Consider the following 18,926-nt stretch of genomic DNA (forward strand, 5'->3'; position numbering starts at 1 on the left):
AGAACTACATGGCTAATTAAACAATCAGCTGTGTAGTATCTGTATTTTGGGTGCTAAGTGCCTTACTAAGTCCCCAGTATGAAGAGTAGGAGGCTATATGCAATCCTCTTGGCAGAGCTATTGAATACCATCATACTTTCTAACACTCCATTAGCTGAGAGGTCAATGACCAGGGAGCATAGATTTAAAGTAATTGGTCGAAGAATTAGAGGGGAGTTGAGTAATTATTTCCATCTAGGAGTGTGGTGAGGTCTGGGGCTCTCTGCCTGAAAGAAACCGTCATCACGTTTAAAAGACATTTTCCATCCTTGAAGTGCCCTAACTTCCAACCAAGAGCTGGAAGGTGGGATTAGGCTAGATTGCTCTTATTTGGCTGGCATGGAAACAACGGGCTGAATAGTTTTCCTCCATGCCGTAAATCTTTCCATGCTTTAATGTTTACAGGTTAGCTGTTATTTTAGCATTTATGACTATTACTTGACGTCTAGATGATTTTTGTTGTGCTGTCTTACTTAGCTGGAGAACTGGAGACCTAATGTCCAGACAGAGATTTTATTTTGGGAGTTAGAGCTAAATTAGTTTAAAAACATTCAGTGAACTCTGAAAGGCTGTGTTGTCATGGAGATGGGTGGAACTTAAGGCTCTCTGGTTTCAATTTATCTGCACGTTCAGCAGCAGGGAAAGAGTTTGATGCAACTGTTAGTTGCAGTTTAGATCTTGTGTAGTTTGCAGCTCACTGAGAAGGCCTGGGAGCCATTTGATGCAGTTGGGCTCATGAGAAGTCCTGGCAATCTGAGATGGTGGCGGAAGGTTACTGGTTCTATGGTGGGGGCAGTTAGGGCCCAGAGAAGCCCTAGGAGCTACATATAGCTCAGTGCAGCTAGGAGACTGAAGAAACCCAGGGGCACTGCCAGCTTAGTGAAGCTAGTGGTCTGCAAAAGAATTGGAAGCGTGCCAGCAATTAGAAGTGGGAGTGCAGCTTTGTGAACCCATGAAACACAGTCTTAGGAGGAGAGATTGAACCATTAGGAGGTGAGCAGTCATTGAGGCAGTCCGAATCAGTGCTGGGTTTGAGGGAATTCAGATGCTGCATCTTCAAAAGGGAAGTGCTGAAATTCCTCGAAGGATATAGAGTTTTAATGAGACTCTCAGTGATCACTGATGCCTGCGTGGGATTGATCTTGGTCGCATCTGCCATTTAATATGCCATGTGGTGTGATTTACCTCAGTTTGCCTGTTAATTCATATTTGCCTCGTTAATTCTGAATGTTAAAGTGTAGATATTGTAGATTATTTTACTTTTCTGACTTTGTATAGTGAAGCTAATTCTATTTGTTTAAAACCATCAAATCCTATGGCTTTATTCTCCTAGTGGGTATAAAGTTTGTCTACTTTAAACAAAAGGTGACTGGTCCTCTAACTGAATCATAACAGCTCCCTATCACCATTCTGATATCTTCATCAGTTGAAAAGGATTCTGCTGCATTAATATACGCCTGATTTGTGACCACAAGCAGCACATGTTACAGGTCTGTGACTGCTATTCTGGGAGCAGTCATGACTCTCTTATCCTGTGCCAGTTTTCTCTGCCACCTTTATTTCAAGGGCACCAACGCTGTTGGGTGACGAGGGAAATCGCCTCTGAAAATAATTAATAACTTCAGTTCGGAATCAATACACAACTGCAAAGCACATAGATAGCAAAAGCCATGTTATCATAAGAACCATCATGAGAAAACAATCAGCATACTCAAATAGCACTTCTCCTGGTTGGACTGTTCTGGAGAAGCTTTGCAGTACATTTGAGTGGGTATCCTGCTTTGTTGCTGTCCACGGTATGCTTCTCAACATTGCTGTGATGAGAGACCAGTCTTTACTAACGTGTGCAGCCATAGAATGAGGAAGAAGAGGCAGAGCAACCATCAACCCCTAGTTACCTAAGCTGTGAGAGAAGTTCATCGAGAAGTGCTTCTACTAAATGTGACCTTGCATTCACCATCTACTCTCAATCCTTAGCAATTTTCTTGCAACAACGATCTGATGCTTTCCTTCACTCCAAACTTTATTGTTCCTGCCCTCAATTCACTAATAAGAGATATTCCAAGACCAAATCTAAATGAGAGGTGGCAGGTTAATGAGCTTGTATTGAGAGTAGTTCTGATGGCCTTGGAGCGTCACCTCAAGCAACTATGAGTCTAGAGGGCCTGGGTGCCAATTGAAGCATCTTGGCAAAAATAAAAGCAAAATACTGTGGATACTGGAAATCTGAAACAAAAACAGAAATGCTGGAAAAACTCAGCAGGTCTAGCAGTATTTGTGGGGAGAGAAACAGAATTAGCATTTCGAGTCCATATGACCCTTCTTCACAGCATTCAGACTCTTCTGAAGAAGGGCCATACGGACTCAATACGTCAACCCAGTTTCTCTCCCCACAGATGCTGCTAGACCTGCTGAGTTTTTCCAGCATTTTCTGTTTTTGTTGCAGCATTTTGGCATTGGCTGCAGCAGTTGTGGCAAGTTATCTGACTCTAGCAAGGGTTTGACAGAGGGGCTGGTGGTGATGCAGAGAAACTTTGATCCTGAGAGAGGCGCTTCTCCCTTGGAGCCAAAGCCATTTTCTTGGGTTGGCACCTTAGTCCTCCTGGGGATTTCCTGGAAAACAGAGTGCACGAGTGATGTTACACCCTGGAAGTCCCTTTCAAAATTGTTCCCCGAAGCCAAAATTGCTGCCATGCCAACAGTGTGCTTCCATATCATCACTATGACCTGCCCTTGTGGCCATCTGAACTTCCACGGCAACGTGGACAAGCTGTCAAAATTGTCAAAGGATGCTCCATGCTTTGTGACATCGTGCATCAATTATTTATGATTGTGTGCCTGAGTCTTCAGTAGCCTGTGTCCTCGGAATTAGCATCTTCTGCAGCAGAACCAATAGATTTCTAGGCCTGTGTCTCAAATCAGCTGAGCGACCACCTAGCAACTTGCAGACCAAACATCCCTTTTCCAGAAGGGTGCAGAAAAGAAGTATAAAAAAATTCCTGCAGGAAGGGCTCAGACAATTTAAGTGTATTTGCGATAAAAATTGATCGTCAGCAATAAATCCTACAATTAATTAAGTTTGCTTCCAAAAATAAGCTTGCTTTTCAGAAAAGATTATACTGTAAAACAGTTTGTCTCGTTTTATGTGCATGTTCTTATCCAAGCACATAATGACTTGGCAAAATAGCAGTGTCTATCAAGATAGAACTGTAGTCACACCAGATGCATCAAAAAACTTCATAAGAATCCAACCGTATCAAATGTAATAACCTACCGCTCCCAATAAATAAATAAATAAATGCTACTGTAGTTTAGAGTAGACCACCAAAAGGAAGTTCCCACTAGTATGAATACCCTTGAGAACTTCCATAAATTGTTACTTAATATGACAGGTTTCAAATCTAACTTTTACAGGAAAGAACTATTGCCAGAAGCCAAAGTGAACTGTGGAAAGTTGAATTGCTTTTCTTGGCTTTAACCTGAACTTTCTCAACAGTGTTTTGCTTTGTTTCTTTGCTGAGCTTGTAAAATGTGCTAAAATTGCATGTACTCTGGGCTTCATTAAGGTGCTGGAACTTCATATTAATAGGAATAATGGCTTGTGTTCAGAAGTCATTGTTAGTGAATGTCTCTTAAAGGAGAAATGTCTATTTGGATAACTTTTAATGCCCCTGCAAGAAAATAAGTTCATCATATTGGCTTATGTACATGAGAGCCAACTTAGCACCATAATAAATAAACCACTTTGAAATTTTTAAGCCTGACTTATTGAATGCAGCTTTTAACTAGGATCTTGAACTTAATTTGTATAGACTTTTTCTCAATTATTTTTGTGGGTTTGGTTTTCTTACATTGGACTATAGGTACAACAATTACAAATGAAAGAAACAAAATAAATTAAACACAATCTGTTTCTTTCAGCTGGATAGGCTTTGCCATAGAGAGGCTACCCACCTTTCTCCTGAACTTTTACGTTGAATGAAATTTGTGATCAGAGAAACACCCATGCAATTTTTTTTTGCTGTGCAGCCCTGCATATTTAAAACAGCTTTCAATGAAAAACGGAATGCTGTGAAATGTTAGCCTTTTTTGGATTCACTTTGGAACAAAAATTGTGGCAAATAAGCTGCGGTACTTTGTAGATTTTGTTGAGGCATCATTGATATACTACTGTGTCAGCTAGAAATCTGATCCAACATGAGACAAGATTTGAATATTTAGTCAGTGCAATGCAGTTTGTAGTGAAACTGATTGTGAAAGCATTTTTTAAATGTTCTTTGTACATTTGTATTAATTATTAATAATGTATTATTCCTGTAAACTTTGAAGTTTAAATAAGAAAATGGTCAACATTATAACAACTTTATCCTTTTTAAGTTGGTGTTTTGCTTTCAGGATCACAAAGCTGTTCCTTGGCAGAACTGAGCACACACTGTTTTTTGACTCTCAAGCGATTCGACAGACCTCTGGAATCCTCAAGTATCCATTCTAGGCCCCCTCCTGTTTCTCATCAATATGTTGGTCCTCAGTGACATCACCCAAATATACAAAACAAAAACAGAAATACCTGAAAAAACTCAGCAGGCCTGGCAGCATTGACAGAGAAGAACAAAGTTGACGTTTCGAGTCCTCATGACCCTTCAACAGTTGAAGGGTCTGTTGAAGGGTCATGAGGATTTGAAATGTCAACTTTGTTCTTCTCCGTTGATGTTGCCAGACCTGCTGAGTTTTTCCAGGTATTTCTGTTGTTTTGGATTTCCAGCATCCGCAGTTTTTTGTTTTTATCCAAATATACAATGTCAGACTAAGGATACCCAATTCTACCTTAGCACCAGTTCTGTCAAACTCTCCACTGCTTCTGTATTGTCAGCCTGCTTGATCAGTTCCTAGATGAGCAGCAAATACTTGCAACTAAACGTTAGTAAGACCAAAACTATTGCCTTTCAACATTGCCGCAAACTCTGTATCCTTGGCACTGATTCTGCCCTTCTCCCAGGCACTGTCTTGCATTGAACTAAACTGTTTGTAATTTTGGTGCCCTTTTTGACCCAGAGCTGAGCTTGTGACTGCCTATCCTCTCTGCCCCTGCCTCAGTTCATCTGCTGCTGAAAATCTCATCCATGTTTTTGTTACTTCCATCTGTGGCCATTCCATGGCTGGTCTACCACCCATATTCCACCCACCATAAACTTGAGCTAATCCAAAATTCTGCTGCCTATATCTGAACTGGCACTCAGTCTTGTTCGCCTATCACCTCTGCATTCACCCCTGCCATTGACCAGAAACTGAACTAGAACTCCGCATAAGTATCCAGGAGAGCAGATCAGAGGCTGGGTATTCTGCATCAAATGGCTTACCTCCTGATTCCAGTCAGGAACGTATTGGAATACTCCCAACTTGCCAGACTGGGTGCAGCTGCAAAAACACTCACAAAGCTGAGCAACATCTGTGACAAGGCAGTCTGCCTGATCAGCCCATCCAACACCTTAAATGTTCATTCTCTCCACCAAAGTGCACTGTAGCTACAGTGTGTACTATCTACAAGACAGCTCGCCAAGGATTCCTCAACAGCACCTCCAAAACTAATGACCTCAACCACCTAGAAGGACAAAGGCAGCGATGCATGGCAACACAATAACCTCTGTCATATACCTTCCCAACTTGGACATATATTGCCGATTCTTCATTGTCACTTGATTAAAATTCTGGAACTCTCTACCTAACAGAACTGTGGGCACACCTTCCATATGGACTGCAGCAGACAAGAAGACTTCACACCCCCACCTTCTTGAGGGAAACTAGGAATGGGCAATAATTGCTGGCCTTGCTAGTGATGAGCATATCCAGAGAATTAATTTAATAAAGTGTTACTGACGTTTGGGCCTCTAGCTAACCTTGTGATTGAGATGGTTGGACTTTCAAGTCTAACAGTGCGGCAGTAATAGACCATATATAACTCCATCCTCTGTGTCCTTTGTTAAACACAATTAACCTGCTAAAGGATGATTCTGGTAAGTGTACCCAAATCCATTTCCAAATTTTAGGCTGTTTGGATTGAAGCAGTCTGGTTGTGAATTAGCATTAAATCCATGGCTTTGGAGTTTTTGCATGATTTCTGCCCAGATAAGAGCATAATGTAGGTGGAATCAAATTAAATGGTGCAAAAGATTGCAAACCTTTTAAGCATTTTAGCGAGTTGCGGTATTACAACTTGACGTCTGAGAATCTGCAGTCTCTTAAAGTGGTTCAAAAGTCCCTTCATTTGAAGCAAACCCTTGCCCTCAGAACTGGCCCCAGGTTGGAATGGTGGCTTTTTGTCAGTTGCGCCCAGTCAGGGGTGATTGTTACATTGCGCTCATTTTCTCAGGTGAACAGGCAACTATGGTCACATGAACACAGCATTAATAGTCTAGACCAGTCAATTAAAGCCAATTTAAAAAGTAGATTTAAGGGCATTAAGTTTGTGATTGATCTGCTCTGCTCTGTTGCCAATCAATCAGTTACAAAATCAGTTTTAAAAACGTAGAGGAAGGAGTTTCACTCCTCTTTGTGTTGCTCAAGGTTGCCCTGTTTTAGTCTTGAAACAAAATACAATCAACTACGTTGCTTGATTGGGCTAGCTCAAGGAATATTTAATGTTTGGACTTATGTTAACGAGTTCCACAAAATATTCAGCATTATTTCACTTCTAAAACTTGCGCTGTGCTTCCTAGGTAAAATTTGTTGATAGTGCCCCATGTTGTAGGCAGCTCATCTCCAGTATTGGCTTCTCTTCCAGCCCCTGCATAGATATCTCTAGAATCCATCAAGACTCTATCCTTGACTCCTTCCTTGTTCTCATCTGTTTCCCTGTGACTGCATTGTCCAAAGAGATGGTGTCAGTTTACACATGTCTACTGAGAACATCCAGCAACGCCCCGCCACCACTTTTCTCAACTCTTGTCCTTCCTGTTTGACACCTAGTATAGGATGAACTGCAGTTTCCTCCTATTAAATACCAGGAAGTCTGAAGTCATAATCTTATGCCTCCACCACAAATTGTCTGGCTGTCATTAACCCGACTGTAATTACAATGTTTTATTCAACCCTGACCTGAGCTTCTGACCCATATTCTCTTCATCACCAAGATTGCTTTCATCCACCTCCATAATTCACCTGCCTTCGCTTGCCCCATCTGCTGCTGAGAAGCTTTTCAGTTACACGCTCAACTATTCCAAAGCCCTCCTGGCTAGCTTCCAATTTACCAAGCTCTGAATACATCAGCTTATCCAATATTCTCCTGCTCTTAACCTAACCTATGTCATCGTTTTGACATGGTTGACAATACCTTCCTCCTCTAATGCCTCTCCGCTGTCATCCAGCTGGGTAGGACTGTTCTCATCCTCTTCCAATCTTACCTATTTAATCATAGATGGAGAATCACTTGCTATGGCTTCTCTTCCTATTGCCCCACAACCACCTTTAGTAACCTCTCAAATCTATCCTTGACCCCCTCCTCAGCCGAAGGCACCATGTTCGTTTTCACATGTACGTAGCCGACACCCAGCTCTACCTCACCACAACCTCTCTCGACTCCCCCATTGTTGCTAAGTTATCAGACTGCTTATCTGGCATCCAGTACTGGATGAGCAGAAGTTTCCTCCAATTAAATATTGAGAAGACCGAAGACATTGTTTTTGGTCCCCAATACAAAATCTGTCCCTGGCTGCTGACTCTATCCCTATCCCTGCTAACATTGGAACATACCATGAAATATAGGACCAGCAGTAGGCCAATTGGGCCTTGGTGCCTGCTCTGCCATTCAGTTTGATTGTGGCTGATCTTCTAGCTCAGTGCCATTTCCCTGCACTATCCCCATATCCCTTGATGTCTCTACTATCTAGAAACCTATTGATTTCTGTCTTGAACAAACTCAATGACTAAGCCTCCACAGCCTGCTGGTGAGATTTACCACCCTCTGAGTGAAGAAATTTCTCCTCATCTCAGTCCTAAAAGGCCTACCTCTTATTCTGAGACTGTGTCCCCTGGTCCTAGGAACCCCCCCCCCCACCCCCCCACCCCAGCGAGGGAAAACATTATTCCTGCATCTAGTCGAGCTCTGTAAGAATTTTGTATATTTGAATGAGGTCACCTCTCATTCTTCTAAACTCCAGAGAATAAAGGCCCAGTCTTCTCAATCTCTCCTCACAGGAAGAAAATCTCACAGCCCAGGAATCAGTCTGGGGAACCTTTGTTGCACTCTCTCTATGGCATGTATATCCATCTTTAGGTAAGGAGACCAAAGTGTACAGTGTTCCAGGTGTGGTCTCACCAAGGCTGTATTACCAAAAGCTTGATCAAAGAGATAGGTTTTAAGAAATGACTTCAAGGAGGAAAGTGAGAGAGAGAGGCAGAGAGATGTATGAAGGGAATTCTAGAGCTTGGGCTGAATGTGTGGAACCAACCAGGAGTGTGTTGGAATAGTCAAGTCTAAAGGTCAAGAGTGCATGGAAGAAGATTTCAGCAGCAGATGGGCTGAGATAAGGTGAATTCAAGCAATGTTACAGAGGTGGCCTTAATGATGGCACAAATATGAGGTCAGAAGTTCATCTTATGATGGAATGCAAAGTCAAGGTTGCAAACAGAGTGACAATCTCATTGTTGTTAAGAGATTGGGAAGTATTGATGTCCAAAGTGTCTTGGGTGTCCTTGCGCTGGTCCTGAGAGTGGAAGACAATGAAAAAATAACAAAGGATGAAGCATCAGCAAACCATGAGCCAAGAACCTGCCTTTGGGCAGAGCACACATGGATGAATGAATTCCCATTAAATAGTACTTTGACCAAGTTTGTTTAATTTAGATGTTATTGCCAGTTTATTTTAGTGCAGAATTTCCATGGTCCTCTTTTTGTGTTTCTGCAGGTTATTGTCCCTGAAGGAGATGGCTCAGAAACTAATACAGCTGCTCAATCGGACATGGCTGGTGGTGGTAATAATGTTAACTTTGAAGACCTTCCAGCTCAGGATGAAGTTGAAGTGCTTGAAACCAGTCCTGATGTAATTATTGAGGAGCAATATGATGACAGCCAAGATGATAATGGAATGAGTGATTTGAAGAAAATCATATTTGATGGAAGCATTAGCAAAATAAGCTTCAGTCCTTCAGAAAAGGGTGAGATTATCTTGGTCAGTTTATATGCTTCTAATGGCTGTAGTTTTAGACTGCAACTTGTTTCACTTTAGGAGGTAAGTAATCGGAAGGTATCGTTTAATTTTGCATCATCGTGGTTTACCAACTATGTTTTGGAAAAGCTACAGCCATTTAAGTGGTGACTTATCTTTGAATATCTAACAGATTTTAAGAACAAGTTGTAAGTATATCACAGAATCTCAGAATTTTAACAGCACAGAAGGAGGCCATTCAGCCCATCGTGCCTGCACAGGCTCTCCAAATAAGATAGTATAATCTTGTCCAGACTATTGTGATAAATGTGTAGCAATGCATGAAAGCCTATTTTTGACATGAAGTTGAGAGATCAATATTGTCATGCATTTTATTGACTTGGTTTGTTTAAGTTGATGGTTATTTCCACCATGAACCATTTGTTACACTAGAAACTTGAGTCCAGATTTAGAATTTTTTTTCTAAAAACAAACCCTTGGAAATAATTGTGATTAACCATTAGATACTTAGTTTAATGTTAATGGTGAGAGGAAACTTTGACAGAGATGGTTCTTGAATAAGTTTCTTATAGCAATTCATGAGTGTTGAGCTGACAGTCAACAGAATGCTTGATCTACGAATCTGCCTTGGAATTTGGTCACTGGAGCTCCTTTCACAATTTCAGCTCACTATGTGATAGCATTTATTATTTGTACAATTAGTCAAAATATTAAGTACCTCAAATGATAATGGAGTCAGAACTATGTACTTGATTGAAATGTTAGCAAGATAAACTTCAGGACTTGAGAAAATGTTTATATTGGGTTTGTAGGTCAATTTGATGTATGATTTCTTTCATAAATGAATATAGTAAATAGAAAGTACTGCCAATGTGCAACAGGAGCAGGTGGTGGACTAACGAGGAAGGAGATGAGAATAACAGGTAAAAGTAAAGTAGTTGAGATGAATGATGCTTTCCCCCTGACAAAGAAAATTTTTTTTGCATCTGATGACCTGGCAAAAATCTATCAAAAACCTATAAAGGTAAGAATAAAAGGAATATGAGCAGGAGAAAACCATTCAGCCCATCGAGCCTGCTCCACCATTCAGTATGATCATGGTTGATCTTGGGCTTCAACTCCACTTTTCCCCTGCTTCCTATATCCTTTGATTCCCTGAGAGATCAAAAATCTATCTCAGCCTTTCAATGATTTTGCACCCACAATCTTTTTGGGGGTAGGAAATTCCAAAGATTCATAACCCTTTGAGTGTAGGAATTTCTCCTGATCTCAGTCCTAAATGATCGGCCCCTAATGCTGAAGCTGTGCCCCTTGTTGTTTTCCCAGCCTGGAGAAACAATGTCTCGGTGTCTTCCTTATCAAGCCCCTTCATAATCTTGAATGTTGCAATGAGATCACCTCTTATTCTCCTAAACTCCAGAGAACATAGAACCAATCTACTCAGCCTCTCATCACAGGACAATCCTGTCATCCCAGGGACCAATCTAGTGAACCTTCTCTGTACTGTCTTTAATGCAGGTATATTCTTCCTTAAATATGGAGATCGAAATTGCACACAGTATTCTAGGTGTGGTCTCACCAAAGACCAGTACAATAGTAGCAAGACCTCTTTATTCTTGTACTTCAATCCCTTTGCAATAAAGGCAACATGCCGTTTGCTTTTTTAATTCTTGCTGTACCTGCATGCTAACTTTTTGTGTTCCTTATATGAGTACACCCAAGCCTGTGATAAACTACTGTGTAATCTACACAAGCCACCCTAGAAAGTGAAAATATATTAAAAAGAAGAAGAGGTGGCAAACAGGTACCATTGACATAGGCTATGGTACTGGACTGGTAATCCAGGCCTGGGCTAATGACCTGAGTCATGAGTTCAAGTACCATCATGGCAGCTGGGAGATTTAATCAATTATTTTATCATTATGCTAAATATAAATTAAACGCAATTACCTAAATATATCTGACATAAAAAGTTATCAACAGTAATGCTGACTATGAAACTGCTGGATTGTCAGAAAAAAAATCTGGTTCGCTGATGTCCTTTAGGGAAGGAAATGCAGTTGTTACCCGACCTCATTTACTTGTGACTCCAGATGGACAGCTATGCTTTTGATTCTTAACTGCTATCTGAAATGGCTGAACAAGTCACTCAGTTGTATCAAACTGATCTGAAAATGTCTAATAATAAAATCGGATGGACGACCTGGCATTGATCTAGACACTGGCCACGACAAAGCTACACCCAGTGCAGTCAACTTTGCAAAGTCCTCCTCGCTAATAGCTGGGGAGTTGTGCTAAAATTGGCAGAACTGTCTTGTAGACTACTTGAGCAACAGCCTGACGTAGTCACATGCACAGAATGATACCTTTCAGCCAATGTCCCAGACTCCATCATCATACCTGATTATGCCCTGTCCCACTAGCAAGATATACACGCCAGAGGTGGCAGCACAGTGGTATATAATTTTGAGGGAGTGGCTCTGGGAATCCTCAACATTGACTCTGGACCTCATGAAGCCTCATGGCATCAGGTCAAACATGGGCAAGGGAAACCTCCAGCTGATTACCACCTACAGCTCTCCATCAGTTGAGTCAGTACTTATCTATGTTTGATACTACTTGGAAGTACACAGTATGTGGTCTGGCTGGGGACTTCTGTATCCATCACAAAGAGTGACTCTGTAGCATCAGTACTTACCAATCTGGGCAAACCCTGAAGGACACAGCTGCCACACTGGGCCTGCAGCAGGTGGTGAGAGAACTAACATAAAGGAAAACTTGACCTCATCCTCACCAATTTCTCACCTTCGTACTGAGGACACCTTCCATCATGACACTATCACTGTACTAAATAGGTTAGGTTCAGAATAGATCTGGGAGCTAAACACGGGGCATCCATGAAGTGCTGAACAGCAACAAAATGCAGGCATGATGGTCCATCACAGCCTTTTTTGACGTCCCCTTCACAGAATCCAGCCTTGAACCAATCAAGTGGGCTGCCTTGCCTTGGATGGTGTCAAGTTTCTTGAGTGCTGTTAGAGCTGCACTCATCCAGACTGACTTGTGCCTTGTAGTTGGTGGACAGGTTTTGGGGAGTCAGGAGGTGAATTACTCACTGCACGATTTCTAACCTTTGACCTTCTCTTGCAGTCACAGTATTTATATGGCTAGTCCAGTTCAGATCCTGGTCAATGGTAACCCACAAGATATTAAAAGTAGGGGTTTCAGCGATGGTAATGCCATTGAATGTCAAGGGATGATGGTTAGATTCTCTCTTATTGGAGATGGTCATTGCCTGGGCATCTTAACATTTGTCAGCCCAAGCCTGGATGTTGTCCAGGTCTTGCTGCATTTGAACATGGACTGCTTCAATATCTGAGGAGTTGCGAATAGTGCTGAACATTGTGCAATCATTAGCGACCATCCCCACTTCTGACCTTATGATGAAAGGAAGGTCATTGATGAAGCAGCTGAAGATAATTGGGCCTAGGACACTACCCTGAGGAACTCCTGCAGTGATGTTCTGGACCTGAGATGATTGACCTCCAACAACTACGGCCATCTTCCTTTGTGTAAGGTATTACTCCAACCAGCGGAGAGTTTTCCAGCTGAGTCCCATTGACTCCACTTTTGCTAGGACTCCTTGATGTCACATTTGGTCAAATGCTGCCTTGATATCGAGGGCAGTCACTCTCACCTTACCTTGGGAGCTCAGCTCCTTTGTCCATGTTAGAACCAAGGCTGTAATGAGGTCAGGAGCTGAGTGACCCTGGCAGAACCACAAACCCATCAGTGAGCAGGTTATTGCTAAGCAATTGCTTGATAGCACTGTTGATGACCCCTTCCATCACTTTATTGATGATTGAGAGTAGACTGATGGGGTGGTAATTGGCTGGGTTGGATTAGTCTTGCTTTTTGTGTACAGGACATACCTGGGTAATTTTCCACGTAGCCAGGTAGATGCCCGTGTTGTAGCTGTACTGGAACAGCTTGGTTAGGGGTGCAGCAGGTGCTGGAGCTCAAGTCTTCAGTACTATTGCCGGAACATTGTTAGGGCCCATTGTCTTTACTATCTGGTGCCTTTAGCCGTTTCTTGATACCACGTGAAGTGAATCAAATTGGCCGAAGACTGACATCTGTGATGCTGGGTTCCTTTGGAGGAGGCCGAGATGGATCATCCACTCGTCACTTCTGGCTGAAGATTGTTGTGAATGCTTCAGCCTTGCCCTTTGCACTAAGGCACTGGGCTCCCCCATAATTGAAGATGGGGATATTTGTGGAGCTGCCTCCTCCAGTTTGTTCTTTAATTGTCCACCATCTTTCACGACTGGATGTAGCAGAACTGCAGAGCTTAGATCTGATCCATTGGTTGTGGGTTCGCATGGTTCTGTCTATCACTTGCTGCTTATGCTGTTTGGCACACAAGTAGTTCTGAGTTGTAGCTTCACCAGGTTGACATCTCACTTTTAGGTATTCATGGTGCTGCTCGTGGCATGCCCTCCTGCGCTCATCATTGAAGCAGGGTTGATCCCCTGGCTTGGTGGTAATGGTAGAGTGGGGGGATATGTTGGGCCATGAGGTTGCAGATTGTGGCTGAGTACATTGCTGCCCACAGCACCTCATAGATGCCCATGTTTGAAATCTATCCTCTTTAGCACAGTGGTAGTGCCACACCACACAGTGGATGGTATCCTCATCATGGAGGTGGAACTTTGTCTCCACAATGACTGTTCAATGGTCACTCCGACTGATGCTGTCATGGACAGATGCATCTGCGGCAGGCAGTTTTGTGAGGATGAGGTCAAATATGTTTTTCCCTCTTGTTGGATCCCTCACCTCGTGCTGCTGACCCGATCTAGCAGCTATGTCCTTTAAGGCTAGGCAAGCCTGGTTAATAGTGATGCTACTGAGCCGCTCTTGGTGATGGAGAGGCCTGGTCAGTAGTGGTGCTACTGAGCCACTCTTGGTGGTGGACATTGAAGTACCCCATCCAGAGTACATTCTGCACCCCTGTCACCTTCAGTGATTCCTCAAAGTGGTGTTCAACATTGAGGAGTACAGATTCATCAGCTGATGGGAAGCGGTACGTCGTAATCAGCAGGAGGTTTCCTTGCCCATGTTTGACCTGATGCCATGAGCCTTCATGGGGGCCAGAGTCTATGTTGAGGAATCCCATGGCAACTCCCTCCCAACTGTATGCCACTGTGGTGCCACCTCTGGTGGGTGGTGGTGCTAGTGTCTGGTATTTGATCTGTGAGGTATGACTCCATTTGTATCACTATGTCAGGCTGCTTGACCCATCTGTGAGACTGCACTCCCAATTTTGGCACAAGTCTCCAGATATTAGCAAGGAAGACTTTGCATGGTTGGCAGGGCTGGGTTTGCCATTGTTGTTTCCAGTGCCTAGATCGATGCCTGGTGGTCCATCCGGTTTCATTCCTTTTTTGTAACTTTGTAGCGGTTTGATACAACTGAGCAGCTTGCTAGGCCATTTGAGAGGGCATTTAAGAGTCAATCACATTGCTGTGACTCTGGAGTCACCTGTAAGCCAGACCAGGTAAGGACGGCAGATTTCCTTCCCTAAAGGACATTAGTGAACCAGATGGGTTTTTACAGCAATGGACAATGGTTACATGGTCAAATTTCACCATCTACAGTGGTGAGATTCGAATCCGGGTCCCCAGAGCATTACCCTGCGTCTCTAGATTACTAGTCCAGCGACAATACCACTACGCCATCACCTTCAATTATAGAGAAATGTGAAGTGATCCATTTGGTAGGAAGAACATGGAGTGAAATATAAAAGATATAATTCTACAGAGGTTGCAGGAGTAGAGGGACCTTGGTGTATATGTGCTAGGTCATTGAAGGTGGCAGGACATGTTGAGAGAGTGGTTAATGAAGCATACTGCACCCTGGGCTTTATTAATAAGGGCATAGAATACAAAAGCAAGGATGCTGTGTTGAACTTGTATGAGGCATTAGTGCAGCCTCCTGCACTGTAACATTTCTGTGCCAGCACTGCCCACATCCCATGAATGAATAAAAAAAATCTCTGCTACCCATGCCTTTACTTGCACCACCTATCACCCCAGTTCTTGCTGGCGCCTACTTTGCCTCCCAGTTATGCAAGGCCCCAATTTTAAAATTTTCATCCTTGTTTTCAAATCCCTCTGTTGCCTTTCCCTTCCCTATCTCTTACCTCTTCAAGCCCCCCAAATCCCCCGAGATGTCTATGCTCTTCCAATTCTGGCCTCTTTATTTTAGTTGCTCCACCATTAGTGACCGTGTCTTCAGCTTTTGAGGCCCTAAGCTCTGAAATTGCCTGCTAAACCTCTCCGCCTCTCTTTCCTCCATTAAGACACACCTTAAAACCTACCCCTTTGACCAAGCTTTCGCCATCCATCCAAATAATGCTTTATGTGCTCAGTGTCAAATCACAGAATCACAGAAATGTTACTTTACAATTCTCCTGTTAAGTGCCTTAGGATATTTTACTACCTTAAACATTCTATACAAAATGATAGTTGATGTTGTGCAAGAGAAAACCTGCAGTTGAAGTTTAAGTTATATGCTATTAATTACTTCCTAAATGCAAACTATAGTTACATTTGCTTTGTTTTTTTGATAAGGCTATAAATAAATTAGGTATGTTCAAAATTATAAGTACCACCATTTTGCTTGTAATGTAAATAGTATTTCATTGCTGGCTGTTTTGACTAGTTATCGCAAACTCTTTAACTTTTATTGCCAGGGTTTATCAGTCACCCTGGTTAAGCCAGAGAGAGTGACTGGAAAGAACTAATGATGTTGTAAGCATCCATCGAATCATTGCTTTCATTTTGAAGATTGAAAATTGAAAGTTGCATAGGAATTAGTGTAAGAAGCTGAATGGCTTTACATGAATTATTTCCATTTGGGAATTTACCATGTTCCAGAATTATATAATGCAAAGTCCCGCAGAACTTCAATATTTGGGTGATGAAATCAGAATTTACTGAGACTGTGCAGCATTTTTGAATACAGCATTACAGTTAGCATTGGGATGTAATATCTACACTACATAGCCTCATGATTTCATATTTGTACTTTCATCTTTTATCAGTAACTTGGATAAGCAATTACGATGTAGTAATTTAACATCAAATTATTTGTGCTGTATACATTCATTGTTCAACCTCATGCTATTTATTGGATTATTTCTCCCCACTCTTCCTGAACGTTTATGGTAAGAATGCAGTTAACAGAAGAAATAGGAACAGAGGTAGGCCACATAGTCCTTTGAGCTTGCTCCATCATTCAGTCAGATTATGGCTAATCTTTGACTTCAAATGTGCTTTCATAATCAATCCATATATCTCTTGATTCCTTTTGAGTCCAAAAACCTATTCCACCTGAGCCTTGAATATACTTAATGAATGAGTGTCCACAGCCCTTTGCGATAGAGAGTTCCGGATATTGACAATTTTCTGAGTGAAGAAACTTCTCATCTTAGCTCTAAATGGCCAATCCCTTATCCTGACGCTTTGCCCCCTTATTCTAGGCTCTCTGACCTGGGAAGCACAGAAAATTAACATGCAAGCACAGCAAGCAATTGGGAAGGCACATGGTATGTTGTCTTTTACTGTGAAGGGATTGGGGTACAAGTATGTGGAAGTCTTGCTGAAATTACGTTGGGCTATCGGGAGACCACACCTGGAACACTATATACTGTTTTGGTCTCCATACCTAAAGAAGGATGTACTTGCCCTTGAGAGGATGTAACAAAGATTCTCTAGATTGATTATTTGGAAGATAGGATTGTCCTATGAGAAGAGATTCAGTGGAATGGGTCTATGCTGTCTGGAATTCAATGACTGAGATTTGATTTCGTTGAGAAATGTGAGACTTTGAGAAGGCATAATAGGTAGATGCTGAGAGACTGTCCCACTGATAGAAGAGCCTAGAACAATGGGGCATAGTTTCAGGATAAGAATATGGCCATTTAGGAAGGGCTGAGTTGAGAAGTTACTTCACTCAGGATTGTGAATCCTTTGAATTCTCTACTCCAGAGGGCTCTCAATGCTTAGTCATTGAGCATATGTAAAGCTGAGATCAATAGATTGTTGGATACTAAAAGAATTAAGGGTTATGGAGATCAGGTGGGAAAGCGGAATGTCAAAGGTCAGCCTGATCGTATAAGACATTGGAGCAGACTTGAGCGGCCGTACGGCCTACTCCTCCTATTTCTGCTGTTCTACCATTGGTGGTTGAAACTTCAACAGCCTAGTCCCTAAGCTCTGGCATTCCCTCCCTTAATCTCTCTGCTTTGTTTGTTCTCTCCCTCTCCCTCTATCTCTCCCCCCAACCCCCCTCTTCCTTTAAGACACTTCTTCAAACTTACCTATTTGGCAGTTTTTAGCCTTCAGTTCTAATATTACCTCATGTGGCTCAATTTCAAATTTTGCTTTATAATGCTTCTGTGAAATGCCTTAGGACTTTTCTTTACATTGAAGATAACACAAGCCTCAGTCCTTTCCCATAAACCCAGGCCTTTCGAAGAAAGCATGTTATGTATATTTCTGAAACATAGAAAATGAAATTGTATAGTTAGGTTTTCTTCCATGTTTTAGAATTTTCTATTATTACTAACTTTATTTCCAACTATAACTGCTTATTTATTGTTTGTATAATTTTGAACTTCAATGCTGGCAGCTTCTTCATAAGTACAGCACCTATTTCTCAGTAGTAATTTGTTGTATTATGAATGCAAAATTTAAAGCAATCAATTCCATGAAACCTGGCAGGAAAAAAGGCATGTTTCACACAAACATATGAATTAGGAGCAGGAGTAGGCCACTCAGCCCTTTGAGCCTGCTCAGCCATTTAATATGATCATGGTTGATCTGACTGTAACCTCGTGCCTACCCCCGAAAGTCTTTCACCCTTGTTTATCAAGAATCTTATCTATCTCTGCCATGAAAACATTCAAAGACTCTGCTTCCACTGCTGCTTGTTAAGGGAGTTCCAATGACTCAGTAGCACCAAGAGAAAAAAAATCCTTCTTGCCTCTGTCTTAAATGAGCTACCCCATATTTTTAAACAGTGACCCCTATTTCTAGATTCTCCCACAAGAGCAAACGTTCCCTCCACATCCACCCTATCAAGACCTTGTATGTTTCAATTAAGTTTCAATGTTTCAATCTTACTCTTCTAAACTCCAGTGGGTACAAGTCTAGTCTAGCCTAGCCTAGCCTCCCCAGTCTTTCCTCATAAGACAATCCACCCATTCCTGGTATTAGTTTAGTAGACCTTCTCTGAACTGCAAATGTATTTACATCCTTCCTTAAATAAGGAGACCAATACTGTACACAGTACTCCAGATGTGGTCTCATCAGTCTCTTGTACAATTGAAGCATAATCTCCCTACGTTTATATTCAGTTCCCTGCGCAATAAACAATAACATTAGATTAGCTCTCTTAATTACTTGCTGTACCTGCATACTAGCCTTTTGTGATTCATGCACTTGGGCACCCAGATCCTCCTGCATCTCAGAGCTCTGCAATCTCTCACCATTTAGTTAATATGCTTCTTTTTTATTCTTCCTGCCAAAGTGGACAATTTCACCTTTTCTCACATTATTTTCCATTTACCAGATCTTTGCCTACTCGCTTAACCTATGTCCCTTTGTAGCCTCTTTATGTCCTCTTCACAACTTACTTTCCTACCTATCTTTGTTTCAGCAA

General features: G+C 41.9%; 1 protein-coding gene across 2 annotated transcripts in view; it reads left to right on the plus strand.

Annotated features, from left to right (window-relative positions):
- Positions 1–18,926, plus strand: part of dis3l2 (DIS3 like 3'-5' exoribonuclease 2) — a 289,427-nt gene that overhangs the window by 63,791 nt on the left and 206,710 nt on the right. For both annotated transcript variants that reach the window (XM_041176034.1, XM_041176033.1), the window contains one exon: positions 8,940–9,189. In XM_041176034.1, the coding sequence (XP_041031968.1) occupies positions 8,940–9,189 (250 nt within the window). The remainder of the gene's footprint in view (positions 1–8,939; positions 9,190–18,926) is intronic.

The sequence above is a fragment of the Carcharodon carcharias genome, chromosome 2 (assembly GCF_017639515.1).
Source record: "Carcharodon carcharias isolate sCarCar2 chromosome 2, sCarCar2.pri, whole genome shotgun sequence".
In the NCBI taxonomy this organism is placed as follows: Eukaryota; Metazoa; Chordata; class Chondrichthyes; order Lamniformes; family Lamnidae; genus Carcharodon; species Carcharodon carcharias.